Source organism: Acanthochromis polyacanthus, chromosome 3 (assembly GCF_021347895.1).
Source record: "Acanthochromis polyacanthus isolate Apoly-LR-REF ecotype Palm Island chromosome 3, KAUST_Apoly_ChrSc, whole genome shotgun sequence".
Taxonomy (NCBI): domain Eukaryota; kingdom Metazoa; phylum Chordata; class Actinopteri; family Pomacentridae; genus Acanthochromis; species Acanthochromis polyacanthus.
Window position 1 is genome coordinate 30,545,516 of NC_067115.1, and position 25,245 is coordinate 30,570,760.

Genomic DNA, 25,245 nt, shown 5'->3' on the forward strand with positions numbered 1-25,245 from the left:
CAGTCTATAGTGTCTTGCAGCAGCTTGAGCAACACTACAACAACTTTATATCTCTAATGTGTAAACTTGAGCGACTGCTGCGTGTCGGCTCACTCCAATGAAAGAGCAGCTTGAGGACTGCTCTCAGATATCAGGTCGCATCTCCATACAAAGCAAGAAATCAACCCCAAATCAAAGCCGTGTTGCCTCCAGCTGAAAAACTCTTAACTGATCCAGCAAGCCACAATGACCTATAACCTAGCTTCCTTTTTAAGCAGAAATCCTGCGGGAAACAAATGTGTTTGGAATACAGAACATCTGTCCTGTCTGAGGTGAGGAACACTGGTACAAACAGCTGGTATCAAAAGGAAAGACACTGCAGTCGTTACTGTGAATTCACAGACAAAAGCCTCTTCATTTTATGTCCAATATATACACAGACCAATTAAAAGCTTCATTTGTCCATGAACAGTCTGAATAGCTTTTTTTTTTGCCTGTCTATACTTCTTCTTAGAGATTAAGGTCTCTTCTTTGCCACAGTGTGATTTATCGAATGTCAGAATGCTTTTCAAACCCTTTGGCTTGGGCTGATGGCTGTACTGCATTGAGAACCAAGATGGCTGATGTGTATGCTGGGTGAAATCTGTTTTCCTCCTACAACTCTCTACCTTCTTCTCCTTTTTCACAGTTTCCCCCCTACTCTTTTCTACTACTGATGTGGTTCAAATAAGGTGCATGAGTTTTCTTCATGTAAAAGTCAGTTACTCTCTTTTAAAGTACATCATTCGCTCCTCTCTACCTCCGCGTCATTTTGCCATTTCTTAGTTAAAGCTTTAAGTGCTGATTCATACAGGAAAAGGGAAAATCCCCTCTGCATGTACTAATCTAGCACAAGACACCTCCTACATGGTCTGTGAGAGCCCTCAATCCCCCAGCCCCCCTAATGCTCCTTACTCTAATATCTGTCCAGCTATAAAGCACTCTAGTGTGGCCATGCACAACAGTGGAGTGGGAGTTGTGCCCCACATGCAGCGAAACGCAAGCGAGCACAAAACATAGAGCGAAGGACAATATTGTGATAAGAACTGTGAGGAAGGCTATCTGCAAGGATATCTTTCTTTACGCCTCACCTCTTTTTGAACAGTCTTACTGTGAAGTTTGCACATCAGGGTTTTAAAAGCCAGTTACAATAATTCTGCTGAACAGACGCCATGAATGTTGTTACCAGGGTTACCCTGTAACATTAGCTATGTAACAGAGGTGAGGGCACCGTCACAATGCAGTGGAAAGGACGACCTTGGAGCAGCATAATCAGTGACTCAGTTGCCAACTTTGAAAAGCACCTTCTCCAAAAAGAATCATAGTGGTATGATATGTCAGGCAGTGAAATAGTGTGACTTCAATGCCAATTCTTTTTACACTCAAACATTTACATGTTTAGCTTAGGAAGTGGAAAAGAATCTCTAGAAGACTGAGACTGAGGTGCAAATAGCTATGGTTGCAACCAGGCTCAAAGACAGAGACAGAGAGGGAAACAAGAGTATGCAAACAAGAGGGAACGAAAAGCAGATAAGAGGCAAAGAACGAAAGAAGGGCAGTGAGACAGACAGGCACACAATGCTTTGATTATCCACTGCTGGGAACAAGGGTAACGTGAGCCTCAATACAACACATGGATCAACACATGGATCATTAGTCCTTGGCTGAGAACTATGCTGAATAGAGGCTTTCTGGCACATTCGGCCTGTTTGCCAAACTCCTTCAGAGAGAATGATGCAGAATTGGAGAGGCACAACAGTGACATCAAAAGAGAGACCAACCAAATGTAGAGTACTTTGCCGATAGGCTAACATTCTTTTGACCACTCATCACTAAAGCTACTAAAACAAGTTTTTACTGCTGGTGTCTGTGCACTGGACACTGCAGAAAGAAAAGCATGCACAGCTGTAAATTAAGTTTAAATCCATTCATCTATTGTCGAAAACAAAATGATACAATAGTATAACAGTATAGTATCTGTGTACAGACTTCAGATAATCAGATGGATATCACCTCCTTCTGCATCAGTGCATGCCAGTGTTGTGGTTGTTAGAGTAAAGTTCCCTTAACATTACATTAGTCAACCTAAAAAGTATTCTGCTGGTCTTGATCTATAGTGTTCTTAGAAATGCAATCACAGACCAGGAAACTACGCTAAAAGAAAAAAAAAATCAAAGTTGGACATCACTTTTAAAATATGCTATGAAGCAATTCAGAACAGACTCCGGACAGCGGATCAAATGAGAAAGAGAAAACTCTGACATAGTGAACAGCACTGATGTGTGGTGAACTATGCAACGGCAACCCTTACCTTCTTCAGTGGGATTAAAACCACATATGTCGCAGATGTGGCGAACCCACTTGTTCATCTCGTCCTCAGAATCAGCCACCAGGTAGAAGACACGATCAATGGTCTTGATGTCGAATATGAAGCTGTGCTCCAGCTCTTTCTTGCTGAATGTCAGTCCAGCATCCACCTTAAGGAAGCAACCAGCAGGGCTTAGTTTAACCCTGGTGTGGTCTTAACATCCTGAACACTGCCCTCATCCTAAGGGTCAGAAATGACCCACCACCACTAAGCCTCTAAAATTAAGCAGCTTCATGGAATGTTAAACCCCAAATCTATGTTACATGAAGAACCAACCTGTCATGCATTACACATATTTAACGTATTTAATCAGTGGATGCCACTCATTTTATTACTTCACACGTTTTAACTGTTTTCTTTACTAGAATAGAGGTTTATTATCACTATTATTGCTGCTAAAGGTATTGTACAGGTGTAAACATTATTTATTTAGCAAGAGACAGTACTTGTATATCTGAAGAAAGTACTAGAAAGCAGCTTTAAATGCATTTTTGAAGGGAGACAACAACAGTGTACTATAGACTGTATAATGGAATTCAATTACAAAACACTAGTCTTCTCACATCTTTTGAATCATTGCTCCCACCCACAAGGTGTATAAGCTACAACAATAATAAAATAACAGATGCAAAGCAAAAATATGAGGAACATAATGAACTCTAATTAGTGCATGCAGAACATTATGCAAGTGCGTGTGCAGCACAAGTATTTGTTTTCCAGTTTCACCTCCTGGATGTCCAAAAAAAATCTGATCTATGACCTACTGGTCACTGAAAACTAAAAACTGCACTCATGGCTTCAGCAAAGAGAGAAGTGGTGATACTGTCTGTGCAGACAGTGTTTCACTCTTTCTAATGTTGGGATCACTTTAGGAAGAGTCATCAAATTTCAAGTTGAAAAGAGGTCATTTAAGGGTTTTTCTTTGCTATTAAACATCGTGGTCGGGTTAATATGGCACCAGCCAAGGAAAAACAATGACTGACTACTGACAAGCCGTAAGATGAACTCATTTATGAATTCATGCATTGGCGTAAGGGTTGAAATAATGAGTTAAAAAAATGTAATTTCATTTAAATTTGTGGGACACACATAGCTTAAAATCTAACTTATTGAAGAATTCATGATTTAAACAGAAATCGGGAACTCGGTTCTTCAGTTTGGGAGGAACCAGCAACAAGGAACCATACCTGCTCACACAAGTTGAGATCAATCACACGAATGGGCTTCTTGGTGTGGTCATTCTTGTAGTACTCCAACACGTCTGGGTCGCCTGTCAGACGGCCACTGCGAAGAACAAACCACCGCTTCTTCCATGCCTGCAGGGTGAGCACAGAAATGAGGCCAAAGGTTATATGTGTGTTCTCACAATGACTGCTCCATTCCCAGATGACCACAGGCTGGCCAAATGCTTTATTTTTCCAGTTTAGCCAGTGTGTCCTAGCTTAGCTTGTGTCTCTGTGTGCATTCTCCACCAGCTGCACTGCCCTCACTAAAGAATGGTGAGAGCCAGAGGGAAGAGGCCCGCAACCAGAAATATGTGTCTGGGATAACCAGAACAAAAGCCACATAGTTTGGTCTAGCACCCTGACTGGAGTGAACAGCCAAATCTATAAAGAGAAACAGGCAATTAGGTCCTTTCTTTCAAATCCAATTTGTTGTCTGTGAGAATATGACACCACATGGCAGACAGAGGAAAAATACATGGAAGCAGATTAGGTCTGTTATTTTGGTTTCTGGACATAAATAAAAGCACTAGAAGACAGTTTAGTAATACAATCCTTATCCTTAACTGTATTAAGAGCATTAATGAGACAGTGACATGCATTCATTCCTATCTGGTAAAATTTAATACAATTAGTAATAGATTGTTGGGAAAAAAAACATGATCAATATCCCCCTGTGCCACAGCAACTCTACATACAATTCATTTTAATTTTTTGTCATCATCGTCACCACCACACCACACAGCTTGAGAACTTGTTTACATAACATGCATAGTTGTCAAATCATGACTTCCTAAAAAGATAAATGCTGCTCAGAGTGAAAGGCAACTTCAAGCTTTTAAAACACAAAGCCTCGACAAGATTCATTCCTGTATGTGGTTTTACTTAGAAAATGACTCCAATAGGAATTCACTTAAACGCAGACACAAAGAGGTCATGAACTCTTGATTTTGTTGAGTCATGGCAGTTGGGCTGACAGTGTTGTTGTACAGCTCAAAATAAGTGCTCCACAACATGCTATCAAGAGCTGTCCAAGCGGGAAGAAAGGATCTTGGCATAAGATAGGAGAGTTATCCAGAAATGTTTCATCTCCTTTCACTGCTTAAAGCAGAGCAAGAATGGAAACTTTGCAGAAGATTCATCACCTGAACTGTGTAACAGAACATGAGCACCACAATGAAACGGTCAACTGAATACCAGAAATTTTCTGAGTGCTGTTTTGAAATGACAGACAAGACCCAGTAGACAAACAACCACCACTGGGATCAGACAGATCAGGAAGCATACCACCAGAGTGCGAGGAATGCAAACTAAAGCTTGTTGTTGTTGTTTTGGGGTAAGATCTTGACCGTATTAACAATGCTCTGGCTTTGGTTTTTTTTTTAATTCTTCAGCTGTTTTTCCATCCACAGGGTGTCCTTTGTTAGAGGGCCAAACCCCACACTGAGACCATGAAGAGCACCAGACCTTTCCCTCCACAAACAGGATGAGGAAATAAGCAGACCTGCAAAGTTCTTAGATTTTTAACTGCAACAGCCATGGTATGGATAGGAATACTAAAACATTTAATAAACATACAAAAAGAATCAAAAGATTTACATCACAGTGACAGTACACTAGCACATGCAGCACATGTTTCACACACTCTACTTCAAAAGGCCTGCATTATATAACCCCAAACACACCCACAGAGTCCAAATGAGGCTTAAACCTATTAAACCTACTTTCTTTACAACAGGCCCACTTAAATATCAGATTTAACTGCCAAAGCTGAAGAGAATGTGCAAAAACAACACTGATGTGTCTGTGTTGTGTGCTGTTTGGACAAAGAGGGTGGGTGTGGAGAGGGAACCTCAGTCTCCTGCATATGACAAAGCAATCTTGGGTCAAGTTACCCTGTGGGGAACAGAAGGACCGAGAGCTTGGGTTACAGCGAGGCCAGGCCTGCCGAGTGTGAAGACTGTTGACAACTGGGTAAGTCGTACGCATTCAAGAGGGAGGCATGTGAGACCTGCTCTACAAAATTGCTTTACTGTACTAAAGTTCTTTTTTAAAGCCAAGAGAAACCAGTAGGCCAGTTACAGGTAAAAGATTAGAAAAGCACTCAGAGAGCGCAGTACTCCACCGAGGCCGCTCATTCCCCCATATACCATTGTCAGAAATGCAGCATTATTTTTTAGAAATGCAGCATTATTTTTATTAGTTATTGATGATCAAAAATTACGGCAACATAGAATGTTTCCATTCAGCACCCAAAAACAAAAGGACCTTAAGCTGAGCAGAGACGTGTGTTATGCATGTGTATGTTATGTACAGATACTGAATAGGGTGACGTAAATATGTAACGGGTGGCGGGAATTGATAGGACTCAGAAACACCCCCACAATTTAATCAATTGTTCCTTGTGTCATTTCCGACGGTGAAGTCCCGATAAGTCCGCAGCAATGGATTTGTAGTAGGATTGCAATTATGTGATCATCAGAAGGCAGCTGATGTAGTGTTCACTTGTTGTCATAGTTACAGTGACGCTGTGCTGCTGCTATCTCACAATGATATCAAAATCTTTAACAAATGTAGGGATCCAGACTAAAAGCTGCATCACTGCCAAAATCTAATCACTTGGTCCTTGTGTCATTTCTGACCTTCCCTGAAAATTTCCTCCAAATCCGTTAGTCCGTTTTCGAGTAATGTTGCTAACAGAAAGACAGACAGACGTCACATAACTAGTTATAGGCAGCAGAGAGTAACTCTTATATACACACGTGGACAAAATTGTTGGTACCCCTCAGTTAAAGAAGGAAAAACCCACAATTCTCACTGAAATCACTTGAAACTCACAAAAGTAACAATAAATAAAAATTTATTGAAAATTAAATAATCAAAATCAGCCATCACTTTTGAATTGTTGATTAACATAATTATTTAAAAAAACAAACGAATGAAATAGGGCTGGACAAAAATGATGGTACCCATAACTTAATATTTTGTTGCACAACCTTTTGAGGCAATCACTGCAATTAAACGATTTCTGTATTTGTCAATGAGCGTTCTGCAGCTGTCAACAGGTATTTTGGCCCACTCCTCATGAGCAAACAGCTCCAGTTGTCTCAGGTTTGATGGGTGTCTTCTCCAAATGGCATGTTTCAGCTCCTTCCACATATGTTCAATGGGATTCAGATCTGGGCTCATAGAAGGCCACTTTAGAATAGTCCAACGCTTTTCTCTCAGCCATTCTTGGGTGTTTTTGGCTGTGTGTTTTGGATGGTTGTCCTGTTGGAAGACCCATGACCTGCGACTGAGACCAAGCTTTCTGACACTAGGCAGCACATTTCTCTCCAGAATGCCTTGATAGTCTTCAGATTTCATCGTACCTTGCACACTTTCAAGACACCCTGTGCCAGATGCAGCAAAGCAGCCCCAAAACATTACTGAGCCTCCTCCATGTTTCACCGTAGGGACAGTGTTCTTTTCTTCGTATGCTTGGTTTTTGAGTCTATGAACATAGAGTTGATGTGCCTTACCAAAAAGCTCCAGTTTGGTCTCATCTGTCCAAAGGACATTCTCCCAGAAGCTTTGTGGCTTGTCAACATGCATTTTTGCAAATTCCAGTCTGGCTTTTTTATGAGTTTTTTTCAGCAGTGGTGTCCTCCTTGGTCGTCTCCCATGAAGTCCACTTTGGCTCAAACAACGACGAATGGTGCGATCTGACACTGATGTACCTTGGCCTTGGAGTTCACCTTTAATTTCTTTGGAGGTTGCTCTGGGCTCTTTGGATACAATTCGAACGATCCGTCTCTTCAATTTGTCATCAATTTTCCTCTTGCGGCCACGTCCAGGGAGGTTGGCTACTGTCCCGTGGGTCTTGAACTTCTGAATAATATGAGCCACTGTTGTCACAGGAACTTCAAGCTGTTTAGAGATGGTCTTATAGCCTTTACCTTTAAGATGTTTGTCTATAATTTTTTTTCGGATGTCCTGGGACAATTCTCTCCTTCGCTTTCTGTTGTCCATGTTCAGTGTGGTACACACCTTTTCACCAAACAGAAGGGTGACTACTTGTCTCCCTTTAAATAGGCAGACTGACTGATTATGAGTTTGGAAACACCTGTGATGTCAATTAAATGACACACCTGAGTTAATCATGTCACTCTGGTCAAATAGTTTTCAATCTTTTATAGAGGTACCATCATTTTTGTCCAGGCCTGTTTCATTAGTTTGTTTTTTTTAAATAATGATGTTAATCAACAATTCAAAAGTGATGGCTGTTTTTGATTATTTAATTTTCAATAAATTTTTATTTATTGTTACTTTTGTGAGTTTCAAGTGATTTCAGTGAGAATTGTGGGTTTTTCCTTCTTTAACTGAGGGGTACCAACAATTTTGTCCACGTGTGTACAAACCTTTACAGCTGCTGAATCAAATAAATGTAATATCACAGTTAACCTTCATTAGACTTTTTCACTTTAACCCCTTGACGCCTGAATTTATTTAAAATTATACAAAAAAAATGCATTATTTGTGTTTTGGCTTTTAAGCTGATGCTAAATTAAGTGGAGATGTTTAATCTTTCTGTATCACATGGAATAGATATATAATAACAATAATAACAACAGATATATAACAAAGTAGATCCCACTCCAAGTGGTCCTACGAGAAATCAGAGGTACGTATTGAATTCAGATTCAGAAAACTTTATTTGTCCTCAGGGGGCAATTAAAAATCTGAATATGAACAAACCGGCACTGGGGGAATGCTGGTCTCGGCTGCAGTCTGAACACAAGCCGCATAATGTGAATTCATGACCATCAGCGTTAAAGAGTTCAAATCAAAGTGCAGTCCCGCTCATATATGCAGCATTGACAGACAAAAACATCACACGGGTGGCAATCACCTGCAATTTCTTTTCAATGAAAAATTTAACTGAATATCAAAAAAACAGCACGGAATATCACAGGCACCTTAAAATCACACACAAAAAAAATAGCCCTTCATAAAAGGAGGCTGTAACTAAGGCTGGACAATCTAATGATCTGCTTTTAAAAGGAATGGTCCAGATTGTATCACTAAATATAAATAGCACGCCGTCCACACTTTCCTACTCCACCAAAACTAAGCAAAGCTGTGACGGACTGTGACAGAATAATGAAGACACCCATTGGAGGCACACATTGTAACTTTGAAGTATAGCTAGTTTTTTAAAAAAAAAGAATACAGCATGGTGGACAAATAATAGGGCTGAGCAGACCATAACCCTGACAGAAGGGTTGTTGTGATTTTTTATATGGCACTGTACAGACTGTGAATGTAGACAGATACTGTTTATGCCAGCTGTGTAGGGTAAAACACAAGCACCGTCTCTGGTGTCACGTCAGTTGAATGTTATCTTCATTGAAAAAAAAAAAAAGCTTTTCTTTCAAAAATAAGGACATTTCCAAGTGACCCTAAACTTTTGAACGGTAGTGTGTGCTGCAACTTCAGATGAGGGAATTCTAATGTTTCCTTTCTGAGTGTTTTAATTTCAGAAACTAATAATACTAATCAGTGCACCAAACGACTATCTGGAGTCGTGTTAATGTCCCCTTTGGTGACTGTGCTCTGTGATAGGAGCTGTGTAGTGTTCATTATTGGTTACTAAGAGAGCTTTATAGGTTGACAATGCAAGAAGTGGAGATAAAAAAAACAAAACATTTCACACATGCTTGTAGTCCAAACTTAAATGAAATCAGAGTGAAAACATCTGTTTTTTGGGTCTTCAGCTTTGAGTTGAAGCAACAAGCTTTGCATCCAGGCAGCCATATGCACAACAAATATGCGATTCTGTGTGTCTGTGGGGAGATGTGATTTAGATCGTGGATTGAGATGTGATGTTTTGGCTAAATGGCCCACCTATGGTTTTACAGAAATAAAAAGTCTATGACAGACACACTCAGTCCAATCCATCACAACAGTGTAGTCAAATACTCACTCATTTCCCAAAAGGAAGCACGAATCAGAGACAGCACTACAAACAAAAAATGTTCATAAACATGTAATGCAACCATTGCAAAAGATAAATAAGTTTCAAGGTCAAATTTGAATTTTAAACCTACATGTAATACTGTGTTCTATGACGATCACAGTTAAAAGCAGTTGAGAGAGAACATCCACCCAGTGTTTTAGCACTGCCACATTAGCATGGTTAGAGGCTGGAGTGGTTCTGGGATGACAAGCTGTATGATAACTGGAGCATCTCTCCTCCATCTGTGGGCTTTCACACACTTCTTCTCATGCACAATTATTGTGCCGTCTGCTACCAGTGATTTGTAGCACCCATTCAGCACTAGGCATGCGATTACAAATAAACATAAAAGGTAAGAAGGAACACAACAGTTCTTTTTCTCCCTGGTGGCCCTCACACAGCTAAATGCACACTCTTACTTGGTAGAAGTGGTGTGTTTCATTGCCATGGATACATACCGGGCTTTGCAAAAGTTCTGTTACACGGTTTCATGATCTTTAGAGATGTTTACATGTCGGAGTGAAAAATTCCATTAAACAAACTGAAAGTCCTACCTTATAGGCAGGTGTCATTAATAAAAATTTGTTCTCCGGTGAAGTTGTATCAAGATGGAAGTCAAAAGAGTTGAGATATCTGCTCTCCTTCGTGCTGGCCACAACAAGTCTTCACTCCGACATGTAAACGTCTCTAAAGATCATGAAACCGAGTGTAACAGAACTTTTGCAAAGCCCGGTACATTAACTGTATTTATATGCACAAAAGACACCACAAACACTGTAGAAATCAGATCATGGAGAGACATTGGAGAACACATGTGCATGCACTACAATAACCCAGTTAAAACTCAGAGAAAAACTCAGATTACTGACCACAACTATGTCCTGCCACATTTGTTAACCAGTGCAGGAAACTTAAGCATATTAGAGATTTTTTTTTAAATTTCTATGAATGAGATTCGACTGTGCTGTGGGAGAACAGACACCATGCAGTTTTTGCACACTGTGCGACTGAGTTCACACCACAGTCAAGAAAACTGACATATATATATAGACTCATTTCTTTTAGCTTGTCTTTCACTTGTACGAAAATTTCTTATTAACTAAAAATGGATATAATCATTCACTTCAACTTTCCTCTATCTGAAATACGACTGCAGCAATACTTTCAATCTGAAGAATTTGTCAAGTACTGTTGCACTTGATATGTAGATGCTCTCTGAAACCAGGTTTCTAAAGCAGAAAATACCAAGATGCCTCTTACCTACAGTAGATAATCTAAGTTATTTGTTTACATAGCTAAAAAAGACACAAAATTATCAAAAACAAGAAAATTACTCAGAGAGCGCAGCACTCCACCAAGGCTGTTCATTCTCCCATATGGCATTGTCAGATATGCAGCATATTGTTTAGAAATGCAGCATTTGTTTATTAGTTACTGATGATCATAAATCACTGCAGCATAGAATGTGGTCATTTAATATAGATGTATCCACAAACAAAATGACCTTGCGTCGAACACAGGCGTGTGTTATGCATGTGTACATTATGTACAAATACCCAATCACGTGACCTAAATATGTAGCGGGTGACAAGAATTGATGGGACTCGGAAACACCCTCACAATTTAACCAGTTGTTCCTTGTATCATTTCTGATTAATAAGTCCTGATACGTCCGCAGAGGTGGATTTGTAGAAGGATCGCAATCATGTGATCATCAGCAGGCAGCTGATGTAGTGTTCACTTGTTTCTATCTCACAATGATGCAGAAATCTTTAACAAATCTGTGGATCCAGACTATAAGCCGCATCACCGCCAAAATCTAATCACTTGGTCCTTGTGTCATTTCTGACCTTCCCTGAAAATTTCATCCAAATCTGTTAGTCTGTTTTTGAGTAATGTTGCGAACAGGCAGACAAAGAGACAGACAAACCAACGTCGATCATCACATAACTCTTTAACAACTGGGCTGAGAGAACCAACTGCATCAATTTCCACCAGAACTGTCTTGGTGTACTACTAAAAATGTTTCCAAAACAAATATGACATTTGTTACAATCAAATAAAAACTTTAAAAGCAAGTAAACACGAACAGAAAACATGTCAGAACCCAAATCACATACTTTCAACCCAGTGTCACAACATAGTGCAAAAGAGTATGACCAGAGGATTTTGGCCAAACTCTAAGTAATTGCTCTTCATTACATACCTCTTGTCAATTCTCATGAAGAATATGATGTTTTTTGTAGTCCTCTTGTTTGTTTTGCAAATTCCATTGTAGCCAGTATTGTGTTGAATCAACAGCATATCGCAGTGATCAGTGACTGTAGGACACATACATGTCTATGCCAGCCCTCCTTAACACAGATTCAATTCACTCAACAACCACAGAGCCCACTTCAGTTTGTACGAGCCCAGTGTTTGCAGCCCCAGGGCTGGGAATGGGACGGCATGGGACGATACAGGACTGGGATGGGGAGGGCTGCTAACCCCTCTTTATCCATCCCCCCTCCTCTCTAAGCATGTCTTCTGATAGGATGAAACACAGGAAGGCACCCTGTATTTGCCCACCCAGGTCCTACAGCATGGGGGGCAGACAGAGAGCGCATTGAGGGGCTCACTAAGATGATGACAGAGGAAGGGGAGGGTAGGAGGGACAAAAAAGAGATGCTGATGGCAGAGAGGAGATGCCAAGTGAGTGGAGTCACGCTGCCGTCAGAAGCCTCCTGACCCAACATCACTGGAGCGTGACAAAGGCAACGGGGGGGCAGAAATAGGTAAAGAGGGAGAAGATGTGCAGAAGGGAGCGTCCGATGCCCAAAGAGAGAAAAACACCAAAAGGGAAAGTCACAGAAAAGAGATCAGCACCAACCTCTACAGGAGGGGAAAACAATATTATGCAACAGTGCACAATATAATACAATCCAATAGAAAATCCCCGCAATAAACAATATTTATTGTGGCAAATTTGTTTGGATACTGTTGGAAGAGTGTTGATTGAACTCTGTGGTAAGTTTAGTATTGTAGTAAGTGACGTTGTTGTATTGGATAGTATAATATTCAATATGTGATAAATAGACTGCCAGTCTAAAATAAAGTTGCACACTCTTGTATTGTATCTTGCATTGATGATGGGAGAGTCGGACAAAGTCTTCTCCAGCAAAACTCAGAGATTTTCAGTGGGGCTGAGGTCTGGACTCTATGCCCCCATCACTTTGGAACAGGGTAAATCTGGACTCATCAGACCATATGACCTTCTTCCATTGCCCCAGAGTCCAATCTTTATGCTCTGCCGCAAGATGAAGCCATTTTTTCTGATCAGCCTCACTGATCAGTGGGTTTCTTAGGGCTACACAGCTGTTTAGTCCCAATCCCGGGACTGGTTCTCAATCCGATTTTAGTAGTTTTAGCAGTCTCCTTTTCTTTTCTTGATCTAGGCCTTTAATTTGACCCTTCTGAGACGGACTAACATCCTTTTCATGACCACAGGATATGTCTTCTGACACGGTTGTTTAAGAAATGAGAAGCTCCTCACTGCATCAGCTAGGGTTAAATAAGTTGTTGCAGCTGAAACATATTCATCACTGCAATAATTATCCAATGGAAGGCTCTTACCCATTTGCTTAGTTAAATCCAATTGGTGACTTTTTTGGACAGGCAATGAATTTCTCAAGTCCAACCACTTGGGGATAGTGAACTTTGTTACATGTACTTACATTTGCTCAAGTTTCAAGTATTTGGGCTTCAAATTCTGCTTTAGTCAGTTGTCCAGTTGTAGTGGGATTCTACTCGTTTAATTGGATGACGTCTCATATTAGCTGGCTTCATTTTATGTCTTAACTTTGGCCAGATTGACTTTGGATAATTCCAGGTCCCTTAAATAGAAGATTGAAAACAAAAACATATATTGACAACAATCCAGTAGGCTCAGACCCCTTATACAAGAGTGTACCAGAAGTCTCAGTAGAGAACATTAGTCCCTAATGGCACAACCAATCTGCAGGGTAACGGGGAAAAGGGGACTTTTAAGGTCAAGTCAGCCATGCCATTTTTTATTGTGACACAGGATGACAGGAAAGAATAGCAACTTCTTGTGACGTATAGTTTGACTTCTTAGTAAATGTGTCTATTCTCTGTCTTGACAAAAGTTTAATGGGCAAAGTGATGTCACTATTTAATCTGGAGGGATTTTTTGATCATTAGAAGACTTCAGCACAGCGCTGGAGTTGAGTGAACGAAAAAAAAATTATGTTTAGAGTTCTCTCAGTTCATCATGAGATATTTTTTTCTGAGTGGAGAGTGTAACTACAGCACTTAAAAAACTGTCTTACACTATACATTTGCTGTACTCTTATTGTTACAAGGTTGGCAAATGTTTTCAAAAACAATTTTAAGGAAATGTTAACTGTCAGACAGTAGCGAAATCCCGTGAGAAAGAGAAGTGCCTGCAGATATTCACCCAAACTGAAATTTTGGTAAGTAGCCAAGGAGTTTTACTGCAGTTTCTCTTTTGCAAATGCCACCACAGCACCTAAGCCCTCGAGAAACCTAGGGAAAACCCTGGTTTCTGCCACAAATATGAAGCTTCAGCCAGTAGCCAGACATAAAATAGTCCTTCAACCAACCACCAAGAAAACAGTCAGTTTTGTCAGTTGCTGCTGTATCAGTCTTGTCTGGCTCTCAGCCAGGAAGAAAATAAGTGTTGTGAAGAAGTATGTAACAAACTACTCCTGTTAGACACCGATTGGCATCACTAGAGACATTAGTCCCTTATTACAGCTCCTTAGTTCATGCTCGTACAACCTTTCAACATCATAATCCTTTACTAGCCAGAGAGCATGAAATAAGCTCTAATGCTACCATGTGTGACTTGGGGACAGTACTGCTAGCTACCATGCCAAAGTCCATAGTAAGTATAATAAAGAAATGACGAAGACAACATGACGCAACAGTGTGTTGACTCAGGACATGTCAAGACTCCCAAATGCAGGAAAATTTCAATGATTAGAGAGTGGAATTGAACTCTTTAATAGAGCCAGCAGATGCTTAAAATGAAGTGACTGTGTGGTGAAATCAGTTTATGACTACAAGCGCTTGATCTAATTTATTAGTCTGAATATGTGAAACTAGTTGCAAGGGAATCATCCTGGCAACGTTACACTCAAGCTCCACCAACTCCACTTTTTCTGAGCTTCAAGGACTAATTGGGCTTCATGGTTTAGATAGCTTAATGCTTCCTAAAAGCCCTTTAAGTGTACCAATCACTCTCCTAAGGAACGCGGCGGAGTTATGTGACGATTGGTGTTGGTTTGTCTGTCTGTCTGTCTGTCTGTCTGTTCGCAACACTACTCAAAAACAGAATAACGGAATAACGGATTTGGATTAATTTTTCAGGGAAAGTCAGAAATGACACAAGGACCAAGTGATTAGATTTTGACAGTGATGTGGCTTATCGTCTGGATTTGTTCAAGCTTTCTGGATCATTGTGAGATAGTGGCACATTCTATATCACTGTGATTTCTGATCATCCACAACTAGAAAACAAATGCTGCATTTCTGACCATGCCATATGGAGGAATGAACATCCTTGGTGGAATACTGCACTCTCTGAGTGCTTTTCTTGTTGCAAATGCGAACATATTGTCATCACAGGCTGTTAAACTGCATACTTAAACTCATCCTCCATGTCTCTAATGGTAAAACATAGTGAGACAGGCCATACTTTTGAGACATATTTTTGTATTTCTGCCAAATTTGGGACATCATATAAGACTGTTTCTCCAGGACATGGACAGGTCTGCTGTCCATACAAGACTTCTGTTGGACAATATGTGAAATGTGACATCAAAGTCATTTCTGTTTCAACTGCTTCGTGTGTGCCAGGCAGTGTTAATGGAGGCACAACCTGTTCCTCCTTTGCACATTAAATTCAATGGACCCAAGATAACTGTGGGGTGGTAATAAGGACGCTGAATAGATCACCAGCACTCTATGTTGAGGGTTATACTCTCGGATAAGTCTCACTGTGAAACAGAAAAGCTTTAGCTTTTCAGCTGTGTTGCATAAGAACAGTTACCTCAACATTCAAAAGTTATCAAAAGTTCTGTATATGTGATGCATATACACACAGTCAAGACGTCTGCATTAGTGGTGCAACAAACAGCTCACACTGTCGACAAAAAATTGATGAACAAATTAGCATCGGAATGTATTTGACAATGGTGATGTCATTATTTGTGTTTTGTTGCAAGGAATGGTCTTACATGAATACATTTCTACTGACTGGAGAGAGGTTTGTGCAAACCAAATTCACTGTCGAAAAAAAACAAATTATCCTTTAACCTCCAACATCACAAAACACAGCTGAAACTTTGACTTTCGCGAGAGAAGCTGCATGTGTCTCATCGCACTGTCAAAATCACATCAGAGAGAGGACACAGTCAATTAAATACACAACAAAAAAAACACAAGACAAATAAAGCTGAAATAGGTCTATGTGTGCTAGTAATATCAGAATTTTATTCAACATCCCAGATACATCCCAGTTATCAATACTACTCATCTTGTTCTTAAAATAAAAGCAAGCTGAGTTGATGAAGAATCACTATCTCATGATCACATAACCATAACGAGAGTGACTGTGTAAGTCACAGTTAAGCATCGGTGTTAGTATGTGCTTTATTTACTTTTTTGGTTATTTATCTAAAAAGGCATATGTACTTACAGTCACAGCAAACAACAATGAATAAACAACCGTCAAGTATTATAATTCTTAATTTCCAGCAATAGCACTTAAAACCCACTGAAGATCAGTGTACAGTGACAACAGCAGTGATCCGCTGTGTGACAATAGAACAGATAATTTTCTGTCCTACTTCTCATATTAAAATGTTTTTTTTAAATGAGCCAAGTGGCAAATCACAGAATACACACACTTTTATAAATTACACAAGCCAAGCATCCCACTCTCTAGCTGGATGCCGATCTCAGTGATTTAACGTAGTCTGCATCATTTATGCATTATTCACCTTTACATGGACTTGTGATTAGCTGAGCTTCAACTACAAACATTAGCATTAGCTTAGCTCTGGATGCATAGTTAGCGCCTAACAGCATGCGAGTGTCTGAGCCATCTGTCCCTTCTGAGTGGGCTGTGGGTAAATGACCTGCACCCCAGCTGCACTGACTCATCCCGACTAGGACAGCTTCTCTGTTTGTTCCTCAGAAAACACAGTGCAAAGGACAGAGCAAAGGAGAGAAGGGGCGCAGGATAAGTATGAGGCAAAGCCGAGAGAAAAGGTCAAGATTTGGGATTTGGGTGATGACAGAGGCAAAGAGAAACAGTTACACCAAACTCCATTTTATGGCCACACAGAAAACACACCCTTTTTGGTCATTTCATGACATGAAAAAACAGCCTCTCTTGTATTAGTTTTACACTCAGACAGTACATGCATTACTGTTCACTTAGAAATGTCCTTATTTTTGAAAGAAAAGCTTTTTTTCAATTAGGATAACATTAAATGAATAAGAATTTCAATCTAGATATTGTTAATGGGGTAAATGACTATTCTAGCTGGAAACGACTGATTTTTAATGGAATATCTCCATAGGGGTACAGAGGAACATTTCCAGCAACCATCACTCCTGTGTTCAAATTAGGCTTGGGTGGTATTAAGGTAATACCGTATACTGCCGGTGTTTAAAAATAGCAGCGGTATCAGTTCAAATACCGTCATGAAAAAAATGCAATGCTCTTATACAGGAGATAAGTGTTATGAGAGTGTGTGGCTCCGTTATGAGAGAGGGAGAGAGAGCAGCGTGTGTGTGTGAGAGCGGGGGAGAGCGAGATGTCCGAGCGACCCTGAATGCAGCGCGAGCGAGGAAGAGGACAGTCGATTCAGGGAGGAAGAGAGAAGTGGTGTGTAGCTGCTGGATTTAGCGCGACTGTATGGTTCAGCCGCTGTTAATTTACAATACAGGCTGCAGTATTCTTCAATAAGGCCAGGCTCCTGTGTCTTTGCCTTCTACGACTGCTGAGGAAGTGAAGGGGGTTAACCCCGAAGTAACAACAGTAACTGCGGCCCTGGAGAACTGTCCTCCCCTGGCTTCCTGACCACGGTCGGGGACTGAGCAGGAAAGGTTAACATAAGGATTAAATATTAAATAAAAGTAATTTAATGCCGAAAATTGAGTCTCTGTCCAGTAGCACTTATGTGTGGTTGAATTTTCAGTTTTACTTAAACAGTTATGTTTTACCCTACTTTTGGAGACCTTCCATAAAGTTTATGAACGTGACGTCGTCATGTGACAGCATGGAGTGTGTGTGTGTGTGTGGGGGGGGATGGGGATGCAGATCCCACACGGAGTGACTTGGTGTCAAACTTCTGCAGTTTGGGAGTATTTCGGGTTCCAGGCAAACTAGAAAAAAGAGCCAGTAAATACTGATGAAGCAATTTGTAAATTCTGCAATCAAAAGGGGATCGCGAGAGATGGAAACACCTCTAACCTAAGGACGCATCTCCAAATCAACCACCCACTCACAGCTGCGAGTATTCAATTTCCGAACGTGAAGGCACAAGCCAGTAACAGTAATAGTCACGGTAATATCGTATACCCCTATAAAATATGAAGGAAGTTTGAAGGTATCAAAATTTGGATACCGCCCAAGCCTAGTTCTAATGCTACATTGTGCTAGCTAATGGTGTTGAAAGGCCAATTGATGATTAGAAAAGCCTTGTGCTGTTAAGTTAGCACATGAATAAAAGTGTGAGTTTTCATGGAAAATATGAAATTGCCTGGGTGACCCCAAACTTTTGAACAGTATTTCACCAGCAGGAAATTAAACATTCAGCAATAACCAGTGTGTCAGTATTGATCGGTGCACTCTTCAGAGCAGTCTCATTGGAGGGAATAAGAATAACTGGAGGGAGGTGAGAAAATGTAATGTTGTAATCTTACTCAGTGTTTGTGTGGAGAAATGTGCTTGAATTCATTCAATATTAGAGTACACTAATCTGATTGGATGTATTGCAACAGCTTCAGTCTATGATATTAAATAGAGTCCTGGTGTAAACGTTTACAGTTGTCGTGCATCTAGCAAGCAGTTCTTCTGCTATCAATATGGATAAAGGATTTGGAAATGTCTCACAATTAGTATGGAATGAGTAAGCTAAAGTCTACCCTGCAGCAACACCAAAGCAATACAAAATGTGCCCTTTTTGCTGTTGATTTGTGCTTTCAAAATTTGCAATGTGGATTTTTTATGACTCTGACATATAAAGAGCTGTTTGAAGAGTGCATGTGACATACCTGAATGTTAAAAAATTACACATGCTGACGCAAAAAATGCCACAGAAACCTACTAAATATTACCATGACGCTGCAATCTGACTCAAATGCCGTAAACAAATACGCAATTTTGGAGACCACAGTGCTTCCCTTAGCCCACTATCAAGTCCTTAAGGCTGTTCTGAACAAAGACCGTTCTAAGAGAGAAGTCAGAGATTTTGGCACTCATGGTCTTGGTGACGAGGTCTGCAGAGGGAGAAGGAGGGGAGGGACAAAAGCTTCTCTATGCTTAGTGCTGCAACTTGTATAAATTGGTCTTTGTTAGCGAGACATGACTGGGATTCTTGCTAAACAGCTATTTTTACATCCTCGAGCGCCAGAGAGGGCAGTTAACGTACAAATAAGAGTGCATGGCCTTTGGCTTACTGTTCAGTCAACGTCATCAGCCCTCCGCCTGCTGGAAGACGAGGGGACTTCCATGAAAGACGTGCATGCCTGTGGTCCAGCATCAGTGCATAATGGTTAATAGTCAGCCGGTGCTACCTCTAGTCTATTTCCTCAAGGTACACACTGGTGATTGTTCTCGTGAGATCACAGTCGAACACAATGGAGGTCTTGTAAGATGAATCCATGCACGCTCGACCTGATTTGAACTCCACTGCCAGAACATGTAGGAAGTATTCTGGTCCGATTGAACAGAGTAAAGAGCTGTCTGTGCACATATTAACAATTCCAGATGTTTCATGTTCACCTGTGGCGGGAGCGTAAAGAAGGCCCGCACAGCTTTGATTACCACTCAAAAAGGAGAAAATCTTCGATAAAGCATTTTTGTGATTTACAAAAACTATTCCTGTGCTAAGCAGAAAGGTTACGTCTTCAGCAGTAATGCTAAAATCTAGGGCTGCCGCGATCGACTATTTTAGTAATCGATTATTCTGACGATTAATTGAGCAATCGGATTCCAGGCTTGGTGTTACAGCATCACAAGTGGAAGTGAGTGCACTGTGCAACAGAAATAACCGTCCTGGCGGAACATGGGTGGACATTTGTGTGTTGTACATATATAGTATCGTACAGGGGTATTGTACATATATAGTATAGTACAGGGATATCTAAAACTCAAAGCCACATGTATTTAGTTGGTGATACAGAAATCACACAAATATATTTTATGTTTGGTTTGTTTAAACTGCTGCTACTACAGCTGATAGAACACAAATAAGAAAACTGATCAGTTTATTGGTATATTACAGAGAATATCCAATCAGTAATTTTAGTTTCACTTTATTTTGTCCTCAAACTAATGTGATTTCCTTCACTATGAGACAGTGTCAGACCTACATGCACTTCAATACAATATGTTTGAATATATGAAGTTTGATAGTTTTACTGTGCAGCTGTCTGTTATCAATAATCTGTTGCGTTGATCAGTAAAACACACGTGTAACAGTTTTCTACCAGCATTCCTGTCTTGCATCATTTCCAGTCGCAGCTTCTAACCGTCGTAAATTTTTATGTTCCTCATTGTTCTCCACTAAAACAACCTGTTGACTGAAACAGCTGAACACCATCGGTTCATTTACTGCAGAAAACGAGTCAAATGATGCGTTAAATGCCCTTTTTTGTGTGGATGAGTTTGAAGCAGAAAGTCTGAGTTAACAAAAAAAAGTCGAAAAACCACCTTAATACCTGTTAACTCTGACTGAGGTTTTAGTTTTTGTTGAGCCGACTCACACAAAGAAAGTCTGACTATGTCAAATTGGCTTCATAGTTCAGTCTGATCTGCTAAACACCATAAACACTGTGCAGGTTAAAATAGAAACGTAACGTCAAATTTAAAATCGCTTCGTAATTTACTGATAACAGGTCTGGGTTTATGACCTGGGGTCTAGTATGTAGCGGATTAAAAGAAGCCTCGATTCAGAGATGATTTAAGAGGACATAAAAGAATATCGCGATGAAACCTCTAAATACTCCAGCTTTGACCCGATAAAGCTGACCAGACTTCATCAATCTGGTAAAATAACTGCTTTGTTCAAGTCGGAGACACTTTTTAACTTAATGTTTCTTCACTGAAAAAGTGAGCAGTCAAAAAAGCCTTTAGTGAAACTAAGAAGACTGTTTTCTGTTTGCTGTCAGAGCTGCCTCACTGCCAGATTTCTGCCATTGTACATTGAATGACCATCATGAGCACAAACAACGCTAACAAAGAATGTACGGATATATTTTCACAAGCGTTTCATCATTTAAAGTTATTTGATAGCAACACCTGCTGTCTGTTTCACGACTCGTTAAATCCCATTGATACCAATAATAATCTCTATATAAAGCATTTCAGTTATTCATTCACATGCGTGGCATGAATTAAAAATGGAAACACTCGGACTAAGATTATTGCTGTGAGATTTTTTCTGCCTCTAATAAGAGCTTTGACGTGATCCTGCAGTACTCATCTATGAAGGTAAACACCACCCTTCATCAGCCAGCCAGAGAATGCACCATAAAGCTCCAGACGACCAAAAAGAAGAAGCTGTTTAACATTACCACCATATATTTTTAAGAACCCGAGTGGAAAAACTGCGTGCCTACCTCACAATCTGCACATCCATAGTAGCGGTTTCCATTTTGCAGTAGCTGTTGTTGACGGGGAGTAGAAAAGTGTGGGGCTGTTTTGTTGTTGTTTGTGCCTTCTGACTTTATCATGTGCTGCAGTGTGGTCTGGAGGTGTCTGCAGTTTGTGACCCCTCCCTCCTCTGACTTCCTGGTCTATGTAATCAGGTTGTCCCAGACCATCTTAACTGCCACTGCTAAATCAGAAGGGGTGGGACAGAGTGTGCACTAACAAAAGTTCAGTGGAAGCACACCTCAACGGATAGCGGTGGGGCATATTCCAACTTTGTCATGATTTGGACCTTTGTTTTTTTTTGTAATTTTGGCTATCACTGCTATTAATTACTGTGTAAATTAGACTTCTGATCAGTCATTTTGGATAGTTCAACTAATTTATCAAGCAAATTGCTAAACTTAATCTCTTTATACTTCATCAGATGTGATCATTTGCTGTATTTCTCAGGTGCAGTTTTTGGTTTTAAATTGATAATTCGACCAGGAAATTAGTTTGAGGGTCACTTTGGGGCCTAAAAAATTCTGACTGGCATTTGAAGCTAAATAATTTATTACTAATTGATAAAACAGATGCATTGACACTGGATCTCTGACTTTGCAGTGTCATACATGTCGAATTTAAAGCTGTGTGAGAAACAAAAGAAGAATTTGATTTGAAGGGTTTCATACTGTATTACTGCAAAATGCGACTATTGGCCCATCCTTACATTGCGCTGCTTTTACAGAGAAAGCAGAGAAATTTACACAGAAGTGAAAATGAAGGTAACATAAATGATTAGAACAGATCGTCTCACTGTATTTCTCTCTCTATACGACATTGATTTAGAATGATGTTTCACTACGGTGTGCTGTAACCAGCATCCTGTTTAAAGAGGAAAGACATTAAAGAAGCAAAGGCAGCATTTTATGGGGCTTTAAAACACGTCTTGTCTCACTACTTAGGTTGCTCTTCCAAATGGAATAAGTCCTGAGATTACAGCAGTGAAATATTAATTTCTTCATTTCCATTGCTGATCAAACGTCTGCTCATAGCTGATAATTATAGCCAAATTGTTTTCCCTGCATTTGTCTTTTGAAAGCAGAATCTGAAGGCTTCATCCTCTTCCCTGGATTCGAGCCTTCATCTGCTTCCTGTGGAGACTTTATGATTCTGTTTCCCATTTGCACTCTCAGTAAAAAGAGGTCAGAGATGCCACAGCATGGACAGCTTCCTCTGCTCGCCTCCTTCACAAAAGCTCTACCTCATCAGAGCACTGACCTCAAACGCTTCTCCAAGGGCTACAACATGCCTCGTCAAAGACTGGAGGTCCTTTAAAGTCGAGAGATAATGAGGGGTGTGTTAAAAAGTTAGAATGCTCCTATGCTGCAGCCAGACCCAAACTCGCCGAGTCAAGACACATGCTCACGATTTGCAGCACAGATTTGGATCTGATTGAATTTCAAAATGCAAAAATTGTCAGGCTCTTCAATGTCCAGCTGTTTGAGAGGAGGTGGTGAACAATCTCCAGTTCTTTTCTGCTTGTATTCTTGCTTTTGAAATTCACAGCAGAATCATGCAAGCAGCAGAGAAGAAGTGATGTTGTTTGGCTGCAGTGAGAGTGAAGACGGGGACAGAAGTTAACGAAGGAGGAATGCTTGATGAAATACTGCATAATTTACCACCTTGTGGACGGCTGTTGTTAACCTCATTGATTTGCAATTCAGTCCTCCACTTCGTGCTCTACTTGGCTAGTTGCTGTGAAGTAATGAACATTTTTACAAACTTGTGAACTACATGTCTGAGGTTATGTTGTGCTGCTTCTTCTGCTGTGCCGTAATAACAAACTTCAGCGCGATCTCATGCCATACAGCAGGGGTGTCATAAAATCACAGAGTAGATATGAACTGCAATTTTTCAATAAAAGTATCTGCTACTTTAAATTTGTCCACTGTACTGCCACAACTTTTATGTATTTTTTTATGTATAAATTTAGTACATTTACAAAGCAGGGGGACAACTGAACCTTCTTTCTTTAAAGTTTCCGCTTCAGTTTGTGCGGTGTGCTGCTCAGGATTACTGCACAGATGTGTAAACGAATAGGAATTTAAAATATTTCCCAGATCTTGACAAGTTGTTTCGATCATGAAGTAAAATACTAGCTTGTTCAGTTCCAGATACCTGTGACTAAATGTTTTGTGCCTTTGTGTGATCTGTGATCTTTAAGCAGTAAGTGATAAACTGAGGCATAATATTGTTGACATTTAACTTATTTTACTTAAGACATTTCAGTTTGTTGATGTTTTGCAAAAAGACAGTTCACTGACATTTTCAGAATGCAATTTGTTGCACTAAAACAAAGGGAAATATTTGGAGTTGTCCTTATTAATAGGTTATTATGCTGTTTTTACTGGTTTTACCCGCTTGAGATCAAATTAGGCTAAATGTGGCCCCTGAACTAAAATGAGTTGGACACCCCTGCCATACAGTCATAAAGAAGCTCATTCATGCACAAGAGCTTTGTAGACTGCATATTTACACAACCACAGAAGTAATTCACTACACAAAACTAGCCACGACAGGGCTCCAGACTGCGACTAAATGCTCGCATTTTGCGACCAAAATTGGAGCGAGTGCGAGTAAATTTTTCATCTACTCGCGCATGTGCGACCAGTAAATTTGCCGATTTTTGTAATTACGATTGAATATTTTTTGTTGCTTACAAACGTCTGCTTCACACTTCAACACAGTAGACAGTCATGCGCAAATGAGCTGTTTGCCAACTGACATTAACTCCAAACGAAGAAAGGAGATGAAGACCAAAGAAGAAGAAGGTGGGCCAATGTGTGTGATAGTGGGGACGAATGACGGTAAAGTCTTTATTTACGTTCAGCCTCATTTTAAACACAAATCACCTTTCTGTCCTTCACTACCTTCTTCAGGAAACACTGTAAGAGTTTGTCCCCATTCCAGCTATTCTAAGTTGATATACAGAAACAGCGTAGAACCGTTTTCTTTCATCTTTAGGTGGATTTTCGGACTTTTCGGCAGCGTCTTTGTCATGTCAAGAAACCTCTTCTTACAGAAACACTTCCTGTACCGCTGAAATGGCTACAAAATAAAAGCCTATCACATCAAAATACACCTTCAAAATAAAAGCCTGAAGGGAACGGTTATTTTAACACTAGCAAAACAAAGGCTTGCAAAAAGTGATGAACTGATCAACAGACCTTTTTAAGAGTCATTTACACGTGATTCGGTATAAATACATAACATGCACATGCATAACACATGCCTGTACTCAGCACAAGGTCATTTATATTACAGATTTCATCCGTTGGAAATTATACATCAACTGAGCAGCCTTGGCAGAGTACTGCGCTCTCTGAGTGCGTTTCTACTTATGTTGTGTCAAGTGCTGCACAATAAATTTTGAATTGAAAACATAGTTTCTGCATTTATTGTGCCAGTATTTATCAGTAATACAGTTAAAATGAGAGGAAATGTGAATATTTCGTTTCAAGACGGTTTTGGTGTGCACCCCTAAATTTTCTGCTTGTGCTCCTAAAATTTTAAGTTAGGGGCCACTGTGCTCCTAGGGAAAAAAGTTAGTCTGGAGCCCTGCACGAGGGTTGAATGAACACCTGATTTTAAACAATGCAATTAGCAAACTGCATAGGCTGCAATTATGAATACATGTTATGCAATGTGTCTAACCCAGGGTTTTAACCACTGTGTCGCTGGTTTT

At 40.1% G+C, this 25,245-nt stretch overlaps 1 protein-coding gene across 12 annotated transcripts in view; it reads right to left on the reverse strand.

Annotated features, from left to right (window-relative positions):
• The window catches only part of gab1 (GRB2-associated binding protein 1), a 70,713-nt gene that overhangs the window by 17,205 nt on the left and 28,263 nt on the right, over positions 1 to 25,245 (reverse strand). For 8 of the 12 annotated variants that reach the window (XM_051946203.1, XM_022209887.2, XM_022209885.2 and 5 more), the window contains exons 1-3: positions 21,485 to 21,613; positions 3,574 to 3,702; positions 2,330 to 2,495 (exon numbers count right to left, since the gene is read on the reverse strand). In XM_051946203.1, coding sequence (XP_051802163.1) covers positions 2,330 to 2,495; positions 3,574 to 3,702; positions 21,485 to 21,598 — 409 coding nt within the window. In that variant the 5' untranslated portion in view covers positions 21,599 to 21,613. Of the gene's footprint in view, positions 1 to 2,329; positions 2,496 to 3,573; positions 3,703 to 11,813; positions 12,092 to 21,484; positions 21,614 to 25,245 lie in introns of those variants that run through there. The other 4 variants (XM_022209886.2, XM_022209883.2, XM_022209888.2 and 1 more) reach the window with 2 other exon arrangements.